The following is a 22286-nucleotide window of genomic DNA, read 5'->3' as shown; positions in this document are numbered from 1 at the left end:
TTCTGCCACTCATTGGAGCAAAACTCTTATTTTGCATAGTTTTGACAGCTTTTCCACGCCCTGGTTTAGAAATCTGTATATTGGTTTAGTTTACTTTTGTTATGGGAAAATTACCACTTCAGAGTCAGACTGGAGGTGCAACAATACAGTTTTATTTAATGAAGCTTTGTGGAGAAAAGGTACTAGCACTCCTCAATACTGGGCAGCTACCTTCTCTCAACGATACAGTAGAAGCGGTCCATCTTTATACCCTTTACACAATAGGTGGACCGGCACTGTTAACACATCGTTGTAATCAAATAGGTGAACATCGTTTAACACATCATTATGGACAAGTACAGACATGATCATTTCAATATCCATGAATGGATATATTTCCTCTTTATCAATGAGTTAGTTTCAGTCTATTCATACAATAGTTAGTTTTCCTGCAATTATGTATTCCTGTTCCTACTTGTGGCTAATCTCCCTATCAGACCCTATTGTCCCAGGACTATCTTTATATTTTAAGGTGCCTGGCTTCCTGCAGTATTTGTTCCTTTTATGTTTAATTCAAATAACTGTCTGTCCTGTGGTTTAAATTTCAAGTAGTTGTCTGCATTGAAAGTCAGTGCCTGCTTAATGTCTTTTAACCCTTCATGTGCCGGGCAGCTATTTTTATGCCAGGTATCCATCTTTATGGCTTTTTTCCCATTACACTTTGAATAGCATTGCTGTTTTTTGACAATTCCTTGAGGTTTCAAGTACTTCCTGGAATAAATTGTAGACCAAAAGAAATGCTCTGTCACAAACCTTTTTATTCTCTGGCTTCAGTAATTCCTTTTGTTCTTCTTTCAAACCTTTAAACCTTCTTTAAATGGGTGCTATTTTCCCACAAAAAATCGAAGTGCTGAAGTGCCCAATGGACTGGAATACGGGAGTTTTTCCTGCCTGATTTTTGGATGAACCAAGTTAAATTAATTTACGGCACTCTATGTATCACCGAGTCCATCATAGGAATGGTGTTGGTGGTGGGAGTGGGCAAAGCCTAATCCCACCTGAGAGGATAGCATCAAGACTGCTGAGTGGGCCAGGGTGCATGCACCAATCTCCCAGTATATTGTGAGATCAGTTAACAAGTGCCCTCCCAACGTCTAGCCTCCCGATGGCCGGCCTCCTGATTGCCAGTCCTGACATCCTCCCGAACATTGGCGGCTCTGACTGCCACCCTCCCCGCCTGACCCCTGAGCAGCCTCCTCATGGCCAGACCCGGCGTTCGAGCCCCGACCACACCATCAACCCTTGTCCCTCATGCAGAGTTCTCCCCATTCCCTCCTCTACTTCCTCTCTCCACCCTCTGGTCTGGCTGTGCCAGATTGGCAGTGCCAGGATCCCTGATGGACACTGCCAGGGTGCCCAGTAGGCACTGCCAGTGTACCAGGCTGGTAGTGCCAGGCTGGCACTGCCCAAGGGGAACCCTGCTGCCGACATCCTGGTCTCTGGTCCCACCAGCAAGGCCATCACGCTTGGCCCTGTTGATGGAGACTATACGATCCCCCAGCGGTGTGGACCTCCACTGGCAGGGACAGAAACTTCAGCGGTCCTGGACAATTGAGCCCCGAGCTCGCTAAAGAGATGCAGTGGTCCATCTGCATATGGTATCAGCTTCGTACTGGGGAACAGCGTGAGGCTGAGTACATTGTAAAATATGGACTGAGAAGATTGTGACTGGCCGGACCCTGGTCACAAATCCCGTTTTTCCCTCCCACTGACATTTGTTGGTCTGCTATGCTAAGCAAGCAGTGCAGCGGGCTGGAAAATAGCGTCCTACGTTGTTATCAAGTTGTTGATCTTTCAACACATTCTTTGAACTGTCCTATTCAGGTTTTAACTCTCAAGCTCTATTCTCTTTCATGACTGTAGTTTTATTTCATGTCCAAGTCCGTAAAGAAAGTTTCAACCAGTCAAGCATCCAAACTGTCAAACTGCTGTTTAAATTCAGGATTTATTTTGCCTTCAATTCAGTTCCCATGATTTAAACTGTCAGGGCGGAATTTTCCCATCCCGTCTGCCACGGGAATTGTAGTGAGTGGGGGCAGATCATGCAAAGTTGCGTTGACCTCGGTTGGGATTCTCTGAAATTGGGGCAAACTTGGCCGGAAAATCCCTCCCTCAGTATTCTTTTCCAGCAGATGCAGGTTTATCACTTCCCCCTTTGTGCAAGCAGTTTGATCTTTTGCCGAGTAAAATCCTCCTTAGCTGCTTTAAGAGCTTCATAAAAGTTGTATTGATTATCAGGTTAAAAAGATTCAAATCCTCCGTTTTAGTCAGTTCGCAAAAAAAAATTCTTTCATCTTTCCGGCATGAGTTTTGTTTAATTTTTTTCCTCAACAGCAACAACTTTGTTGTTAAGTTTTAATTTACATTCTGGAACACATCATACAGCAGAACGATGTTGTATCATTGTTGATTGTGGCTGCATCTTAGTTTCAAAGCAATATTTTCCTTTATTTCATCACTAGCTTGCTGTTATCTACTTTGACACCTGTTGTCGAGGCTCAGTCTAGAGGCTTATTTCATACTCATACTCAATTCAGAATTCACACAAAATCTTTTTATCCAGAAAGTGTGAAAATATGGATTGGAAGTGAAAAGCGTAGGTACATTTAAGGGAAAACTAGACGAGCATACGAAGGGAAAGAGACTAGAGTGTTATGGCAGTGCACTTAGGTGAGGAAAAATAGCCACTAACTCAAGTGGACATAAAGGTTGGCATTGACTGGTTGAGCCAAATGGCCTCTTTCTATGATGTATGCCCTGTGTCCTTATCAGCATACTCTTTGCATTGTAATGAATCAATAATTGCAATAATTTCCAATGACCTCTGTTCATCCCACTTATTTCATTATCCTGGTTGAATTTGAAAGAAGTGATTTCTCCATCAAGATATGAAGATACACAGCAGCTTTGCTAATAAATTATTTGTGGTGCTTCAAATGCTAACTTTTCATTTATTTATAAACATGCAACATGATTATTATGATATCATTTGCATGGGTTATAGTGGCTAATGACATAGCCTGTGCTGAGAATGCAACTCTGTTATTTGTGATAGAATGCAGCTTCACCCTTTGAGGTTCCAACTTGCTTGTTAGATACCAGCTCTGAAAGTGATATGTTCAGGGAGAGATTATTATTTTTGTCTATTTGAGCTAATCTTCCAGATCTAACACTACTTTCCAGAAGTATTCAAGACTCTTTAAAGGTGTTTTATATTGTGGCCCACTGAAGTCGGGGAGAATGATATGTTCTTGCATTACATCGAATCGTAGAATAATTATACAGAAAAAGGGTTTCCATCCTGTCAACTCTTGAGTGGCTCTCTGCAAGTGAAATTCAACTAGTTTCATAGCCCTACAGATATTTTCCCTTCCTGAACTGATCCAAGTCCTTTTGAAAGCGCAAACTGTGTCTGCTTCCATCATATTCTTAGGTAATACATTCCACACGAAACCACCCTATGTGAAAAAGTTTTTCCTTATGTTGCCATTGGTTCTTTTGCCAGCCGTCTTAAATTGCTGTCGTCTGGTTCTCAAGCCTTCTGTCAATGGGAATAGTTTCTCGTTTTGTATGCTACCTTGACTCCTTATAATTTTGGTTTACCTGGCATTTTCAGATTTGAAGTTCGTAGCCAGTCTGTTGCAGGTGTCTGCAGTGCTGCTAGAAAAAGGTAGTAAAATGATTTGCACTGAGGCGTGGTATTGACTCTGAGACAATGTCAGAATTTTATTTTTTAAGAATTAGTGTTGAGAACAGCAGGTCTATTTGCCACATTTATGTAGTATTATGTTGTGCAATACAAAAAAATCTAAGTTATGTTACAATTATATCATAACTTTATTTTCATTCCTTTTCATTTCAGGACATATGACATAGGATGAACACTGCTCATCGTCTGATATTATCTGTGTTGTTGTCCCTTGTTCTGCTCACTTTGGGGTTTGATGTCAGTGAGAACGTATGTTCCACCTTGGTTTCTGGAGTTCTGTACAGATCATTCTCCCTACAAGACATATTCCCTAAAGCCTTGTCTGGCTGCTTCTGGACCATTGAAAACCCAGATCCAACGAAATATTCCATTTACCTAAAGTTTCATAAAGTGAAGCAGATTTGCTCCCACACCTCTCTAATGGTACTGCAGTTGGATCACTACATTCCGAACCAGACCTGTAGCACATTGGATTACATTGATTATGATGCTGTTAACTTGTGTGAAACAAGGAATTTGTTTACATTTTTACAATTTGATAAAGATTTTGTACAATTTTGTCTGACTTCTGAATCAGTTTTGAATGAACACCTCGGGAAAAATGCAATGGAATTTCAACTCTTGGAGGTTATTTTGCTGAATAATGAGAATTCTAGTCAGTTTGGCTGTGGAATATTGTGCCATTGGTTTCAAAGCTGCTTGAGCAACAAAAATCGTTATGAACCATGTGGAATTAATTACTCAGGATGTGCGTGCCCAGACATGCATGAAAATGAGTCCGACTCAAGTACGGCACTGCCTTTCATCAAGAATGAGTTCATAGCATCAAAATTACATTCCAGAAATGCAAATGATTTTAATGTTGAGAATGTTGCTTCAAACGCTGGTAAGTGTGATTGCTGTTTTGTGCAGCTTTATTGTGTGATTCGCTGAAAGTTCTCTTTAACTTCTGTTATAAATTACTGATGTTTGCTTAATACATGGAATGAAAGCAGTTATTATTGGTTGAATATCATTTATTAAAATACCAAAATTAACTTACAACCTCCGATTTCCACCATCCATCAATTTTTACTATTATATATTGTTATTATATATATTATATATGTATTATATATTTTATATATAGTTATATATATATTATTTTACTATGATATATGCATTATAGTGTCAATGAAATTAGTGACAATTAAGGATCAAACTGAAATCAGTCACATTCATTTAGGGTTATGAGGACAAATAATTTAACACGGTACGCAGGAAGATCATAGGATTATCATTATCATCACCTGTGCTCTTCCCAAAGGCAGGTCCTTGGCTCATTTTCTGCTGATGCTTCACCCTGAACTGTTTTCTTGGCAACTTTTGTCAATAGTGGTTTGCTATTGTCTTCTACTCCTAGGAGTGGGGCATGGAGGAAGGTCACAAGTCTGCCTCAGCTGAAATAGTAATAAAACCCATGCTGTTGGCGTTATTCTGCACAACCTGCTAGCCGTCTGAGTTAACGGGTCCCCTTACAGGAGGGTGTGATATTGTGATTGCGCCAGTTTGTTTCTTATTGTAATATTTACAAGGGAATGCATAGGCTATTTTGGCTTTTTTTTGACTTTGACTCTTATGGCCAATGCATTCCAAATCATTGACATGTGACTGCCAGTCTGAATGAAGCAATAAATCCTTATCAAACCTAATTTCCAAAACAGAGTTTTGCTACATGGAAGCCTACGTTGGACGTAGAATTATAGCATTATAGCTCCTATTTTCTGACCTGAACACCTAAGATTTGTGATGATACTCTGCCTTTAAGAAATATATTTTTCTTATGTTTCTTGTTAGGTATGTTTGAAAATCAGCTGTTTTATTTGGTGCCTGTTTGTTTTGATAGCAAGTAGCTCAAATGTTGAGAATGCAGGGGAATGACTAAGCTAGGGATCTGTTTGTTTAAATAGATTAATGCATTGTTTTAAACTTAGGTTTCCCTTGGAGTTTCAGTGTACGGTTTTGGTTAGGTTGATTGACAGAGTTCTGTGATAAATGGTAGGAGCTAAGCTTGCAGAGAAGACAATGTTTTAATTTCATTTTTAGAATTAAGAGCAACAATCAAGTTGCTGACCACAGCTGTTTAAAAAAGTCTCTCTCTCTCACTGGAAACCTCTGTCTTTCTCTGAAAAGATCTCTCTGGAAGTGTTCAAAAACTCAAGGATTGTTAACATGTACATGTAAGCCTGTGATTTTTGTTACAAAGACATGAGGGAGGAGCTGGCCAGAGTTGATTGGAAAGGGAACTTAACAGGGAGGACAATGGAACAGCAATGGGAGGAGTTTTTGAGAGTTATTCAGGAGATACAACAGAAATTCATCCCAAGGAGGAGGAAACATACTAAGGGGAGGACGAGGTAGCCAAGGCTAATGAGAAAAGTCAAGGGCAACATAGAAGCAAAAGAAAAACCATACAAAGTGGCAAAGATTAGTGGGAAGCCAGAGGATTGGGAAGCCTTTAAAAGCGAGCGGAGGACAACAAAAAAGCAATAAGGGGGGAAAAGATGAAATATGAGTATGTAAGCTACCTAGTAATATAAAAGAAGATGGGAAGAGTTTTTTTCAAAAGGCAAGAGAGAGGCAAAAAATTGGACCATTAGAAAATGAGGCTGGAGAACTAATAATAGGAAACAAAGCAATGACAGAGGAACTGAATAGTTACTTTGCATCTGTTGTCATGTTGGAAGACACCAGTGGGATGCCAGAGCTCCAGGAAAGTTAGGGGACTCAAGTGGGTGTAGTGGCCATCATTAAGGAGAAATTTCTGGGGAAACTGAAAGGTCTGAAGATAGATAAATCACCTGGACTGGATAGACTACACCCCAGGGTTCTAAAAGAGATAGCTGAGGAAATTGTGGAGGCATTGGCGGTGATCTTTCAGGAATCACTGGAGGCAGGGAGGCTACTAGAGGACTGGAAAGTAGCTAATTAACACCTCTGTTTAAGAAGGGAGGGAGGCAGCAGACGGTAAATTATAGGCCGGTTAGCCTGACTTCAGTCATTGACAAGATTTTAGAGTCCATTATTAAAGATGAGATCACAGAGTACTTGGAAGCGCATGACAAAGTAGGACTGAGTCAGCACGACTTTGTCAGAGGGAGGTCATGTCAGACAAATCTGTTAGACTTCTTTGAGGAGGTAACAAGGAAGTTAGATAAAGGAGAACCAGTGGACATGATTTATTTAGATTTCCAGAAGGCCTTTGACAAGGTGCTGCATAGGCAACTGTTAAATAAGTTAATTGCCCCTGGTGTTAAGGTAAGATCCTGACATAGATAGAGTATTGGCTGACTGGCAGAAGGCAAGAGTGAGGATAAAGGGGTCTTTCTCAGGTTGGCAGCTGATGACTAGTGGTGTGCCTCAGGAGTCAGTGCTGGGTCAATAACTTTTCACAATATACATTAACGATTTTGGGGAAGAAGGTAGAGGCACTGTTGCTAAGTTTGCAGATGACACAAAGATATGTAGAGGGACAGGTAATATTGAGGAAGTGGGGGGACTGCAGAAGGACTTGGACAGGTTAAAAGAATGGGCAAAGACTGGCAGATGGAATACAATGTGGAAAAGTGTGAGGTTATGCACTTTGGAAGGAGGAATGGAGGCATAGACTATTTTCTAAATGGGAAAATGCTTAGGAAATCAGAAACACAAAGGGACTTAGGAGTCATTGTTCAAGATTCTCTTCAGGTTAACATGCAGTTAGAAAGGTAAAGGCAATGTTAACATTCATATCGAAAGAGCTAGAATATAACATCAGGGACGTTATATTCCTGAGGCTACATAATGCTCCGGTCAGATGCCATTGAGAATATTGTGAGCAGTTTTGGGCCCCATATCTAGGGAAGGATATGCTGGCCTTGGAAAGGGTGCAGAGGAGGTTCACAAGAATGATTCCAAGAACAAAGAGCTTGTCGTGTGAGGAATGGTTGAGGACTCTGGGTTTATACTTGTTGGAGTTTAGAAGGATGAGGGGGGACTTAAGAAACTTACAGGATACTGTGGGCCTGGATAGAGTGAATATGGAGAGGTTGTGCCCTATGGTTCCAGTAGGAAAAACTAGAACCAGAAGGCACAACGTCAGGCTAAAAGGACGATCCTTTAAAACAGAGATAAGGAGGAATTTCTTCAGCCAGAGATTGGTGAATCTATGGAATTCTTTGACCGCTGGAGGCCAGGTCATTGAGTGTCTTTAAGACAGAGATTGATAGGTTCTTGATTAATAAGGGGATCAGGGGTTATGGGGAAAAGGGAGGAAAATGGGGATGTGAAAAAATCAGCTACGATTGAATGGCAGAGCAGACCCAATTGGCTGAGTAGCCTAATTTTGCTTCTATGTCTTATGGTCTTATGGTCTTATGATTTTGTTTTAAGTCTGTAAGAGGAATATTGCTTGAATTGGAACTGATAGAGATAGATTAGCAGTTACGAATTATATTTTGTCCTGTATTCTTCGGATGTTGGGTGTTAACTATAACTTGTTATAGTTAAATGCATTGGTAAATAAAGTTCGTTTTGGTAAAAAGCTTCCTAGTTTGTCAGTAAAATTGTGTCTAGAATGAAGCATCATATCCTCACATTAATGCCAAAATAGCAAATAGTTGGAGTCTATTCTAACTTTGTAATGTACCTTGGTTTTCCTGATCTGTACCCTAACAGATAAATAAAAAAAGCTCATATCAAATTGGAACATTTTGGTAAACAGTAAAGACTTGAAATTCTAATTTATGAAATACAATTCCAACATCTGCACCTGCACTCCTTTACTGTGAGCACTTTTATGCACATGATAACTCATTTACGGACACATGGAAATTAGCATGAACTAATTCACCAAGCATAAGCTGCATTCTTCCATATGGCATCTTATTTGAAATATATTTTTAAACATTGCATTGTGACCTGTCTGCTCTGAATCTCTCCTTGAAACATGGTAGCACTAACATAAATGACTGGGAGGAACTTACCACCAATCATTGTCCATGATGCATTGAGTCAGAATGCTTTAATTATGAGTCAGAATGGTCGTAGAGTGGGACAGAAAAGGAAGCAAATCCTGAATTCTGGATCCCACTGCCTCATGGAACACCCTGCCTTCTGTGCCTAAGGATCTGTGGGTCAAGGATCCATTTGTTCAGTCACATGAAGACCTGTGGTAGAAACTCATGAATTGGTGTTGATGTCATCATTAAATTGAGGGATAAATTACAACCATATCCACTGGCTATAATAAATTATATAGAAGTGATTTTACTTGTCTAGGGGAAAAAGTAGAATAAATTCTGAAGAATTCTGTCCCTTATTTTAGCATAGGTCCTGATGGATCATCTGCTGAAGCCTCTTATCAGCTATTGTCTTTCTGTCTCCTATTCCAGCACAAAAATGTTGTACATTGTTGCATGACATTCAGCTTGTATCTCCTAATTTGCTCATTTTCTTCCATTTCTTCATCAGCATAGATTAAAGGATTAGTTAGTTACCGTGGATTGTAACAGGATGCCTGTTTTACTGCAGATGCATTCTGTAGGAAAACTGTTCATTCCAAGTAATATTGTATTATTACCATGCAGTGACAGTCTTTGTGATTGCATTCTTATTAGAAATTCTCTGTTTTCCTCATGCAAATTCTGTGCTGTTTATCCAACTTACTCCCAAACCGATCATGAAGTAATTCTGAGACTTCAATGCTGATGTTTCTTTTTACCTTATACTAAGGAGCGAATCAGTTAACCACCGTTAATCAATCACAGTGTAATGAGCTAAAAAAGACATGGATGAGAATCTTATGTTGAGTAAGCAGGCATGCAACCTGACCTGAATTCGCATGAAATAGTATGAAAAGACATTGGGCATGCATCTCAACATCTTCGTGCTTGCGTGCAGATGTCAGAAGCACACAATTAGCCCATTAATAACCTAATTGACCTGAATTTATGTTGCCTACTTGTTGCATGGACAATACCAGCAAGCGGCCAGTGCGCCTTTTCTCATTTCTCACCCAAGGGCAGGATGAAAGGGGACAGGAGCATTGGCTCTGTGAGTTGTTTGGAGTTCAGATGAGAGTGTGCTGCTGCTTTAATGCTGAGATTTCATACCTGTCGCTGTGGTTTCTGTTAGTATTTTCTTTGCTAACTTTGTTTTGAGGACTCTTGTTTGTCAGGTCTTGTGGAGGATTTCTGCTGAGTGCACCCTTCAATGCACAAGACAGTGCCATCAGCACTTCAGCAGATGGGGTTGTTTAGTCTACTGGTAGGACCTCATCTGAAGTGGATGGCAGGGCAGAAAGAGAAGAGACCAGCTGTCCATGGGAGGTGTCCCTTGGGAGAGATCTGTGGGAGGTGAGGCCTAAGCACAAGGCGTGCAGGTAAGCACATCAACAGACAATGCAAAAGATGGCACGATCCATAATATAGAGGCAGTGATCCAGCCACCTTATAATTCTGAAGTCCAGTGTCACAGGGGTCTCTGCCTATTCAGGGACACCATGTGTCATACTGTGTCTTTAAGAAATGTATCCAAATCACATTATTTATAAGAGGTATGTTTAAAATTCAGCTCTGTTTTACACAGTGCTGATTTGTCTGGGCACCAAGCAGGTCACATGCTGAGAATATGGGATAATGATTGATTTTAGCTTGGGATGTTTTTGTTTCATTCTGAGTTAATGCATGTTTATTTATTTGCTATTTTCCCTGGAGTTTCAGAGTTGGGTTTTGAATAGGTTGATTGACAAGGTCATGTGCTTAAGGGGAGGAGCCAAGCTTACAGGGAAAAGCAGGCTGTTACTGCTGGGTTCTGTCAGAAGACAGGTGTTCCTCTTTCTCTGTCTCTCCCCTGAAGTGTTCAGATGCTCTAGAACTATTAACAAGTGCAAGCACATAAGCCTGTGTGGTACTAACTGATTTTGAAGAGGAGTTTTAAGTCTCTAGAAGGAACATTGCTAGAGTTGGAGCGAATAGATATCGATTATCAGTTAAAAAGTGTATCTTTTTATTTAAGTATTTGAATTGGTAAGTATTAAGCAAATTCATTTGGCATAGTTAAACTGTATTGTTAAATGAAGTTTGTTTTGATAAGAGCTTCCTAATGTGTCAATGGAATCACAGCTGGAGTGAAACACCTTATCCTCCCAGTAATGCCAAAATAGAAGTCTAGTTGGGCTGTTCCTCCACATGAAGGGAAGCTTGGACTACACTCGTGACAATCAAGGTGTCAGCAGGCTAGCCGGGTGCCTTCTTGAACAGAAGAACTTCCACTACCTGAACATGCATTTGTTTGTGACCACATGACACAAATTCTGCAAGCCTGTTCAAGGTACCCTGGTAGCTCCCTTGATGCATATTTCTTGTGACACTCTCAGGCTGTTCATGGCTGCAACTTGGCTGACTGTTTGGCTACTGGGTAACAAAGGATATCCCTTGAAAAGGTGTACTGTGATGTCATTCCGATACTCAAGGAGAGAGGCGGGAAGAGAGAGACAAGAGAAATCATGCCTCCACGTGTGCACAACTGCTATGGTTGAGAGGACCATTGGACTGCTGAATATCAGGTTCTGCTGCCTGCCCTGATCAGGGATTGCTTACTGTCATTGTAAGCTGCTTTCTGTACAATTTGGCACCAGTAAGAGGGGACACTCAAAAGGATGAGGCTAGTGTGGCAGCTCCACGGGTCATAGAGTCATAGAGATTTACAGCATGGAAACAGGCCCTTCTGCCCAACTTCTCCATGTGGTCCCCTTTTTTTAACCACTAAGCTAGTTCCAATTGCCCGTGTTTGGCCCCTATTCCTGTATACCGATCTTACCCATGTAAGGCACATTGGGGACTTACCCATTGAAGCAGCAAGGGGCACGGTGGTTAGCACTGCTGCCTCATAGCACTGGGTTCGATCCCCGACTTGGGTCATTGTCTGTCTGCATGTTCACCCTGTGTCTGCATGGGTTTCTTCCGGGTGCTCTGGTTTCCTCCCACAGTCTGAAAGGCATGCTGGTTAAGTACATTGACCCAAATAGGTGCCGGAGTGTGGCAACTAGGGGAATTTCACAGTAACATCATTGCGGTGTTAATATAAGCCTTACTTGTGATAAATAAATAAATAAATAACCGTCTAAATGCTTGTTGAGAGACACATTGTGCCTGCCTCTCGTACTACCTCTGGTGACTTGTTCCAGGCTCTGATCATCCTCTATATGAAAAAATTGCCTCTCTGGACCCTTTTATATCTCTCCCTTTCACCTTAAACCTATGCCCTGTAGCTTTAGACTCCTCTACCTTTGGGAAAAGATATTGACTGTCTAATTGATCTACGCCCCTCATTATTTTATAGACCTCTATAAGATCATCCCTAAGCCACGTATGCTCCAGAGAAAAAAGTCAGTCTATCCAGCCTCTCCTAAGAACAAAAACCATCAAGTCCTGGTAGCATCCTAGCAAATCTTTTCTGCACTCTTTCTAGCTTAATAATGTCTTTTGTGACCAGAACTGTAAACAGTATCCCAAGTGTGGCCTTACCAATGTCTTGTACAACTTCAACAAGATGTCCGACTCCTTAATTCAGTGTTCTGACCAGTGAAACTAAGCATGCTGAATGCCTTCTTCACCACTCTGTTCACTTGTGATTCCACTTCCAAGGCACTATGAACCTGTAACCCTAGATCTCTTTGTTCTATAACTCTCCCTAATGTCCAATCATTATCTGAGTAAGTCCTGTCTGGGTTTGACCTACCAAAATGCATCACCTCGCATTTAAGAACATAAGAACATAAGAAATAGGAGCAGGAGTAGGCCATCTAGCCCTTCGAGCCTGCCCCGCCATTCAGTAAGATCATGGCTGATCTGTCGTGGCTCAGTTCCACATTCCCGCCCTCTCCCCATAACCCTTAATCCCCTCGCTTATCAAAAACCCATCAACCCGCGTCTTAAAAATATTTAGCGAGGCAGCCTCCACCACTTCAACGGGCAGAGAATTCCAGAGATTCACCACCCTTTGAGTGAAGAATTTCCTCCTCAACTCCGTTCTAAACCGCCCCCCCTTTATCTTGAGGCTGTGCCCCCTAGTCCTACTGTCTTTTTTGAGCGGGAAGAGTCTCTCCACCTCTATCCTATCCATCCCATTCATCATCTTATATGTCTCAATGAGACCTCCCTTCATTCTTCTAAACTCTAACGAGTACAAGCCTAGTTTATTCAGCCTCTCCTCATAGCTCAATCCCCTCAACTCCGGCATCAGCCTAGTAAACCTCCTCTGCACTCCCTCCAGGGCCAAAATATCCTTGCGTAAGTGTGGCGACCAAAACTGCACACAGTACTCCAGCTGCGGCCTCACCAATGCCCTATACAGCCGCAGCAAGACCTCCCTACTTTTATATTCAATCCCCCTCGCTATGAAGGCCAGCATCCCATTCGCCTTCCTGACCACCTGCTGCACCTGCAGGCTGGGTTTTTGCGATTCATGCACAAGGACCCCGAGGTCCCTCTGCACCGTCGCCTGCTACAGTTTTTGGCCACGTAAGCAATAGTCCTTCCTACCATTCTTCCTACCAAAGTGGACCACCTCGCACTTGCCAACATTAAATTCCGTTTGCCATTTCCTGGCCATTCGCCCAGCCTATCTAGATCCCTCTGCAGACTCTCCACACCCTCCGCGCAATTTGCCGTTCCACCAATCTTGGTTTCATCAGCAAATTTCGACACCATACACTCAGTTCCCTCCTCCAGATCATCTATATAAATGGTAAATAGATGAGGCCCCAGCACCTACCCCTGGGGCACTCCACTAGTCACCAACCGCCAATCCGAATAGCACCCATTAACCCCCACTCTCTGCCTCCTATTTGACAACCAATCCTCTATCCACACTAACACCCTACCCCCAACTCCATGCCCCCTTACCTTCTGCAATAACGTCTTGTGAGGTTTTATCTAAATTAAACTGCAATTGGCATTCGTCAGCCCACTGGCTCAATTGATCAAGATCCCATTGCAATCCTGGATAACCTTCATCACTGTCGCTATGCCACCAATCTTGGTATCATCTGCAAATTTACTAACCATGCCTTCTAAATTCTTATCCAAATCATTGACATAAGTGACAAATAACAGTGGACGTAGCACTGATCCCTGAGGCACACCACTGGTCACAGGCTTCCAGTTTGAAAAAGAACTGTCTACAACCAACCTCTGTCTTCTGTCATCAAGCCAGTTTTGTATCCATTCAGCTACATCACCCTGGATCCCATGAGATTTAACCTGATGCAAGAACCTACCATGTAGTATCTTGTCAAAGGCCTTGCTAAAGTCCACATAGACAACATCAACTGCACTGCCTTCATCTATCTTCTTGGTTATCCCTTTAAAAAACTCAATCAAATTTGTGAGACATGATTTTCCACTCACAAAGCCATGCTGACTGTCTCTAATCAGTTCTTGCATTTCTAAATGCATTAGATCCTGTCTCTCAGAATACCTTCTAACAACTTACTTACTACAGATGTGAGGCTCACCAGCCTGCAGTTCTCAGGTTTTCCCTGCAGCCCTTTTTAAACAAGAATATCTCTGCTAGGGAATCAGCAATTTCCTCCCTAGACTCCCAGAACATCCTGGGATACACTTCATCTGGTCTCAGTGATTTATCTATCCTGATGCACTTTAAGACTTCCTTTGTTATATGTACACTCCTCAAGACATTCACTATAACATCCATGCTTTATTCAACAGTAAATACTGATGAGAAATATTCATTCAGGATTTCACCCACGTCTTGTAGATCTGCACATAGATGACTTTGTCGATCTCTAAGAGGCCTTACTCTCACCCTAGTTACTCTTTTGCCCTTTAATATTTGTAGAAGCTCTTTGGATTCTCTTTTGTTTTATCAGCCAAAGCAATCTCGTGTCCTGTTTTTGCACTCCTGATTTCTCCCTTAACTCTACTCCTACACCCTCTATTCTCTTCAAAGGACCCACTTGATCCTAGCTGCCTATGCATGTCATGTGCCTCCTTTTTCTAACCCTAACCCTAATGCCTCAATATCCCGAGTCATCCAGGGTTCCCTACTTCTTCCAGCCTTGCCCTTCACTCTAAGAGAAATGTGCTTACTTTGAACCCTGGTTAACGCGTTTTTAAAAGCCTATCACATACCAGATGTCCCTTTGCCTGCCAGCAGACTCCTCCAATTAACTTTTGAAAGTTCCTGTCTGATACCATCAAAATTGGCCTTGCTTCAATTTGGAAATTTTAGTTTTTGGGCCAGACCTGTCATTCTCCATAGCTATCTTAAAACTAATAGAATTATGATCACTGGTCCCAGAGTGATTCCTCACTAACACTTCTGTCACCTGCTTTTCCTTATTCCCAAAGGATGATTGTACTGATGGATCTGATGAGGTGCCCAGCAGGCAGATAGTTTCTCAAATCTGTCTCCACATCCTCACTATCAGGGAGGCAGGCACACAAGAAGGCTTTGATGCAAACCACCTTCAGTTTGACTGCCAAAGTATGACTTTGATCTTACACAAAGGTGGCTGTCTCCGTTTGTGAGAGGCAATCCCATGACCCCAGTTTTGCTTTACAACCTTTGTAATGAAGTTTGCTGTCCCTGCCATTTTTCAGAAAGCACTGATGCATCCTGCACTTATAGACAACACGAAGGACACTGAGGGCATTGAAACAAAATCTATGTTTATGCAATTGCCAGAGTTTCAAAAAAGGGACATAACATAATTTGTTTGCTACTATCACAGAAAAACAGTACATAACACTGATTAAATGAAAGAATATCACCTGTGAAAATGCCATACTGAGCTCACAGTGCGTAAACTTATTCTTGCAAGTGCTGTATTTTGGTGCTTCCCCATTCGCGAGCAGGGGCATTGGAGCCAATTGCTGACTTTGCTGTTATGTCGGCCTGAATGATATTTAGGAAATTCAAAATAGGTGGAGGAGTGGCTCTGTTAATTACTTATCGTATGATCACATTAGAGAGGGTTATATAAGTTCAAGAAACCAGGATGTGGAAGCAGTTTAGGTTGAGATGGGTCACTTGTGGGAGTGGTACAGAGGCCTTCTAATTGTAACTACATGTTAGGTCAGGGTATAAAAGAAGAGGTAGTAGGAGTTTGTCAAAAGGGTACTGTGATAATATGGGGGATTTTAATCTATCTATAGATTGAAAAAAGCAGATAGGCAAAGTTAGTATGGATAATGAGTTCATCGAACGTTTTCAGGATACATTCTTATAACAGTATGTTGCGGAGCCAACCAGAGGATAAGTTGTACTAGACCTGGGAGCGATTCTCGGCCTGGGAGACATCAGCAGAGGCCTTGTAGAGGGCTTCCTGCTGGGTGCAATGAATTTCTGTTATTGTCAGCTCTGGGCCAGAAATTGGAATGGAGCTGATTGAATTATTCAAATGACCATTAGCATATCATTTGCGGGCCAGGGACTGAAGTCTCTGGGCCCGCTCTCGTCTCCCCCCTGCCAGGAGTGTTTCACTCTGGTAGGATTTATAACGGCTCTCTCTTGAGGGAGCTAGTGGTCTGACCCCACTGGAGTGATGGTGGGGTCATGGAGGCCCCCCAGGAGGTCAGGGGTTGGGGGGGCTGCCACTTGGCATTGCCACACTAGCCCTTAGCACTGACCAAAGGGTAAAGTGGCAATGCCCAGGGAGCACCTTGGCACTGCCCACTGGGCATCGGATAGTGTCAAGGAGGGTGGGGTCAGAGGGGGAAGGGCCTTATGAGGGGATGGGGCCTCTGAGGCAATTGGTGGGAGTGGTGGGGTCCTGCTGTCGCTCTGCACCGGGATCAGTGACAGGGAGAAGGAGGCCAGCGATCAGGGCTGACATCACAGTGAAGAGTCGGCCTGTTGGAGAGGTGGAGAGGATTGAGAGATCAAGGTGGGGGGTGACTGGGCTGGCCTGGGCAAGTCTGAGAAGTCAACGAAAGGGACATGACGGGGTTGGAATGACCGCAGTGCAGGGGTGCGGAGCTGGCCAGTGATCGGGAGGCCAGCAATGTGGGGCTACTGAGCATGCGCCGATCTCCGCTATGAACGATCGGTGCATGAGCAGTGAGCCGTTCGGTTCTGTGCTGCTGGTCTCTCCATCAGGAATAAGCCCTGTCCACAGATTTTTAGCATGATTCACGCAGGGCACTCTATGATGCACAGGGAATGGGAGATTCATTTTGAAAATCCCACTGAAAAAAACAGTGGAGAACTCCACCCTTGGTATTGTGCAATAAGATAGGATTAATTGATAACCTTATAGTGAAGACACCTCTAAGGAACAGTGATCATAATATGATTGAATTTTACATTTAGTTTGAGGGAAAGAACAATGCATCCAAGGCCAGTATTCTAAACTTAAATAAGGGCAACTATGAGGACATAAAAGCAGAGCTAGCTAAAATGAACTGCAGAATATGCTTAAGTGATTGATCAATGGGTGTTCAGTGGCAGACATTCAAAGAGATTTTTCAAAATATACAGAATTGACATATTAACCCAGAAACTCAGCTTGTGTTCTGGGGGACTCATGTTTGAATCCTGCCATGGCAACTGGTGGAATTTGAATTCACTGAAAATTAACTGGAATTAAGATTCTACTGATGACCATTAAGCCATTGTCTATTCTCAGAAAAACCCATCTGGTTCACTAAGGTCTCTTTAGGGAAGGAAATCTACTGCCCTTATCCGATCTGGCCTACATGTGACTCCAGAACCAAAGCAGCATGATTGACTCTCAATTGCCCTCAGAAATGGCCTAGCAAGCCACTCAGTTCAAAAGCAACTAGGTGTGGGCAATAAATGCTCGCCCATGTCCCACGAAAGAATAAAAAATTATAATAAGAAAAATTCTAAGGGGAGAGCCCATCATTTGGCATGGTGGCACAGTGGTTCACACTGCTGCCTCACAATGCCAGGGACTTTGGTTCCATTCCGGCTTGGGTCATTGTCTGTGTGGAGTTTGCGTGTTCTCCTCATGTCTGCATGAGTTTCCTCCCACATTCCAAAGATGTGCGGGTTAGATTGATCGGCCATGCTATATTGACCCTAGTGTCAGGGGAATTAGCAGGGTAAATGAGGGTTACAGGGATAAAGCCTTTGTGGGATTGTGGTCAGTAGAGTCTCGATGGGCCGAATGCCCTCCTTCTATACTGTAGGGATTCTATGATTAAAGAAAAAGCACAGATTTGCAGAAAGATGAGTGACAGGTCAGCAGATTGGCAAGAATATAAAGAACACTAAAGAATGACAAAAAAATGAATAGTGAAGGAAAAACTAGAGTACAATTAAAAGCTAGCCAGTAATATAAAGACAGACAGTACAAGTGGTTAAATAAGAAAAAGAGTTAAGTGAGCATTGGTCCTACAGGAACTACAGCTGGGAACTGATAGTGGAAATTAGGGTTATGGCAGATGAATTAAGATGGTATTTATCATCTGTCTTTTCTATAGAGGATACAGAATACATTGCTGAAATAGCTGTACATCAGGAAATGGAAGGGAGGAAAAAATTTAGGAAAATTACAATCACCAGTGAAGTGAGCAAATAGTTGGACCTGCAGGCTAACAAATCCCCGAGCCTGGATGGATTTCACCTTTCTTGAAAGAAGTAGCTAATTAGACAGTTGATGCATTGGTTTTAATTTTCCAAATTCCCTTGATTTGGAGAAGGTTCCATTAGATTGGAAGATAGCAAATATCTTATTCAAAAAGGAAGGAAGACAGAAAGCAAGAAATCGACCAGTTAGCCCAACATTTGTCATGGGAAGAAACACTTGGAAAATTTAAGACAACCAGGCAGAGTCAACAAGGTTTTTTGAAAGGGAAGTCATGTTTAACCAATTTATTGGAGCTCTTTGAAGGACTCATATGTGCAGTGGATAAAGAGGAACTGGTGGATGTACTGTATTTAAATTTCAAGAAGGCATTTAAGGGGGTCCCACATCAACAGTTATTGTGGAACATAAAAGCTCATGGTGTAAAGGAAACATACTGACATGGATAGAAGATTGGAGGCAGAGATTTGGCAGATGTGGGTCTTCTTCTGGTTGGCAGGATGTGATGAGTAGTGTACCACAGGGATGAATGATGATGTCTCAACTTTTTACAATTTATATAAATACCTTGAATGAAGGGACTGATGTATCGTTGCTAACTTTGATGACAACACTAAGACAGGTAGGAAGATAAGTTGTGAAGAGGAAATAGGGAGGCTACAATAAGATGTAGATGGGTTAAGTGATGGACAAAATCTGGCAAATGAAGCATAATGTGGGCAAATGTGAAATTGTCCATTTTGGCAGAAAAAAAGAAAAACTTATTATCTAAATGGGGAGAGATTGCTGAGCTCTGAGGTACAAAAGGATCTGGGTGTCCTAGTGCCTGGATCACAAAAGGCTGACATACAGGTACAGCAAGTAATTAGGAAAGCAAATAGAATGTTATTGTTTATTTTGAGGGAAATTGATTACAAATGTGTTGAGGTCATGCTTCAGTTGTACAGGACATTGGCAAGATCACATCTGGAATATTGTTACAGTATTGGTCTCCTTATTTAAGGAAAGATGTAAATGTGTAAAAAGCATTTCAGAGATGGTGTACTGGACTACTTCCAGTAATGGGTGGATTGTCTTACAAGGAAAGGTTGAAGAGATTAGGTTTGTATCGATTAGAGTTTACAACAGTAAGAACAACTTGATCAAAACCTTTAAGATCCTGAAGTGTATTGACAGGGTGAATGTGAAGTAGATGATTCATTCCCCTTGTCAGAGAATCTAGAACTAAGGTTCGCTGTTTTAAAATAAAACAGAGATGAGTTTTTTTTCTCTCTGAGGGTTGAGAATCTACAGAACTCTGCTTCTCTAAAGAGAGTGAAAGCAGAGTCTTTGAATATTTTTAAGGCAGAGCTAGATAGGTTCTTGATTAGTATGGAATGAAAAGCTACTGGTAGGCAGGAATGTGGGATTGAAGTTACAAGCAGATCAGCCATGATCGTTTGGACTGGCTCGGAGGGCTGAGTGGCCAACATCAGCTCCTAATTTTCATGTTTGTATATTCATATGATCCTGATGGTCGGACCTGAACAATCTCTGCCTGGGACAGTGTGACCAACAAGAGTGTGCACCCCTCAGTTGTTGCGGCCTCACCAGATGCCATGGTCACTGGCAGAGAGGCAAAAGGGCTATTGCCCTAGTCCAGAATGCCTTGAGAAGAGCCCACAGAGATGAACAGGAGCTTGCCCATCAGCTTAAGGCAAGTCTGGACCTCCCTGCTCATCACTTATGGATGAATACGAGTAGAGAGTCTAAGTGCTGGTATGTGGGCTTGCAGGTCCTAGTGCAACCCCAGGATCATCTGATTGATTTCCACAGTACTCTAGCTATGGTCTCACCAAAGTTCTGTACAACTCCAACATGATCTGCCTATTTTTCTAATCTGTGCCTCAATTGATAAAGGTAAGCGCCCATATGCATTTTTCAGCACCCCACAAACATGTCCTTCCGCCTACAGAGTCTCCAAGAATTCTCTGACAGCTAGCATCTGGGCAATATCAACCTCCATAAGTTCCTCATGCAAGTGTGCCATGCCCTCTCAACTGTGCACTACTATCTGACCCGACAAAATAATGCCCATTGCTTGCATTATGCTTGTGTCTGTTGTTGAGACAGATGTCTGGTGCTGGCGGGTCTGTCTGCAGTTCCTCCTCAGGTGTCAAGGGAGCATCCTCGGTGTGCTGGCATCAGTTGAATGATGGCTCATCTAAGGGAGAAAGATCATATGTTGATTGTATCAATCAATCATCACGTTGTCAAACTGCATGCTGGGTGGGACTATGGACATCTGCATCATGGTGGCATTATGATTGCTTAATCACTTGGGATTCTTATTTAGGATGAGACAACTCTACATGGTTTGTACTCTTTGCCAGTCTTACATCTTCCAGTTGGATTCTTACTTCCCTCCAATAACCTCACCTCTCCACAACCTAAGGATTTTGCTGCTCTTTAGTACTCTAGTTCAAGGGTGTCCATCTTAAATTTGCATGGCATGAGCAGGTTGGGCATCTCACCACCTGTTCATGTATGCTCCAGATCATTTAGTCTTCTCTTGATCTGAGCCAAGTGTATTCATTAGTTCGCCCTTTACCTTCAACAACATACAAACAGCACCCCCGACACACACAATCTTTGGCCAACACGAATATATGTAACTTTTCTTACCCATCTGAGCCAAGGGCTATCCATCACTACATTTCCACACAGTCCCATGCCAAGTTACATAGAACATAGAAAACCACAGCACAAACAGGCCCTTCAGCCCACAAATTGCGCTGATCATATCCCTACCTACTAGGCCTACCTATAACCCTCAATCCCATTATATCCCATGTACTCATCCAGAAGTCTCTTAAAAGACTCCAACAAGTTCGCCTCCACCACCACCGATGGCGGCCGATTCCACTCACCCACCACCCTTTGAGTGAAAAACTTACCCTTGACATCTCCTCTGTACCTACTCCCCAGCACCTTAAACCTGTGTCCTCTTGTAGCGACAATTTCAGCCCTGGGAAATAGCCTCTGAGAATCCGCCCGCTCAATACCTCTCAACATCTTATAAACCTCTATCAGGTCACCTCTCATCCTTCGTCTCTCCAGGGAGAAAAGACTGGACTCCCTCAACCTATCCTCATAAGGCATGCCACCCAATCCAGGCAACATCCTTGTAAATCTCCACTGCACCCTTTCAATAGCTTCCACATCTTTCTTGTAATGAGGCGACCAGAACTCGCACAGTACTCCAAGTGGGGTCTGTCTAGGGTCTTATAAAGCTGCAGCATTATCTCCTAACTCCTAAACTCAATCCCTCCATTGATGAAGGCTAGTACACCACGTACCTTCTTGACGACATCCTCCACTTGCGAGGCCGATTTAAGAGTCCTACGGACCCAGACCCCAAGGTCCTTCTGATCCTCTACACTGCTAAGATATTATACTCTTGATATTATACTCTCTCATCCCATTGGACCTGCCAAAATGGACCACCACACATTTATCTGGGTTGAAGTCCATCTGCCACTTCTCCGTCCAGTCTTGCATTCTATCTATGTCACGCTACAACTTCTGACATCCTTCCAGACTATCCACTATACGCACCACCAACGTTCGTGTTGTCGGCAAACTTACCAACCCACCCCTCCGCTTCCTCATCCAGGTCATTTATGAAAATTACAAACAGCAAGGGTCCCAGAACACATCCCTGGGGCAATCCACTGGTGTCCGACCTCCATGCAGAAGAAGACCCATCCACAACCACTCTCTGCCTTCTGCAGGCAAGCCAGTTCTGGATCCACAAGGCAACAGCCCCTTGGATCCCATGCCCTCTCACCTTCTCAAGAAGTCTTGCATGGGGGACCTTATTGAATGCCTTGCAGAAGTCCATATAAACCACATCCACTGCTCTTCCTTCGCCAATGTGTTTAATCATTTTCAAAGAGCTCA

General features: G+C 42.6%; 1 protein-coding gene across 5 annotated transcripts in view; it reads left to right on the top strand.

Moving 5' to 3' along the window:
• Positions 1–22286, top strand: part of adgrb2 (adhesion G protein-coupled receptor B2) — a 930376-nt gene that overhangs the window by 81148 nt on the left and 826942 nt on the right. For 4 of the 5 annotated variants that reach the window (XM_080211621.1, XM_080211620.1, XM_080211619.1 and 1 more), the window contains exon 2: positions 3902–4634. The exons of the other annotated variant lie outside the window; for it this stretch is intronic. In XM_080211621.1, coding sequence (XP_080067747.1) covers positions 3917–4634 — 718 coding nt within the window. In that variant the 5' untranslated portion in view covers positions 3902–3916. The remainder of the gene's footprint in view (positions 1–3901; positions 4635–22286) is intronic. 5 annotated transcript variants of the gene reach the window in all.

Source organism: Carcharhinus amblyrhynchos, chromosome 24 (genome assembly GCF_965287045.1).
Source record: "Carcharhinus amblyrhynchos chromosome 24, sCarAmb.v2.hapA, whole genome shotgun sequence".
Taxonomy (NCBI): domain Eukaryota; kingdom Metazoa; phylum Chordata; class Chondrichthyes; order Carcharhiniformes; family Carcharhinidae; genus Carcharhinus; species Carcharhinus amblyrhynchos.
Note: the sequence above shows the minus strand (reverse complement) of the source record. Positions and strands in the feature narration are given on the sequence as shown.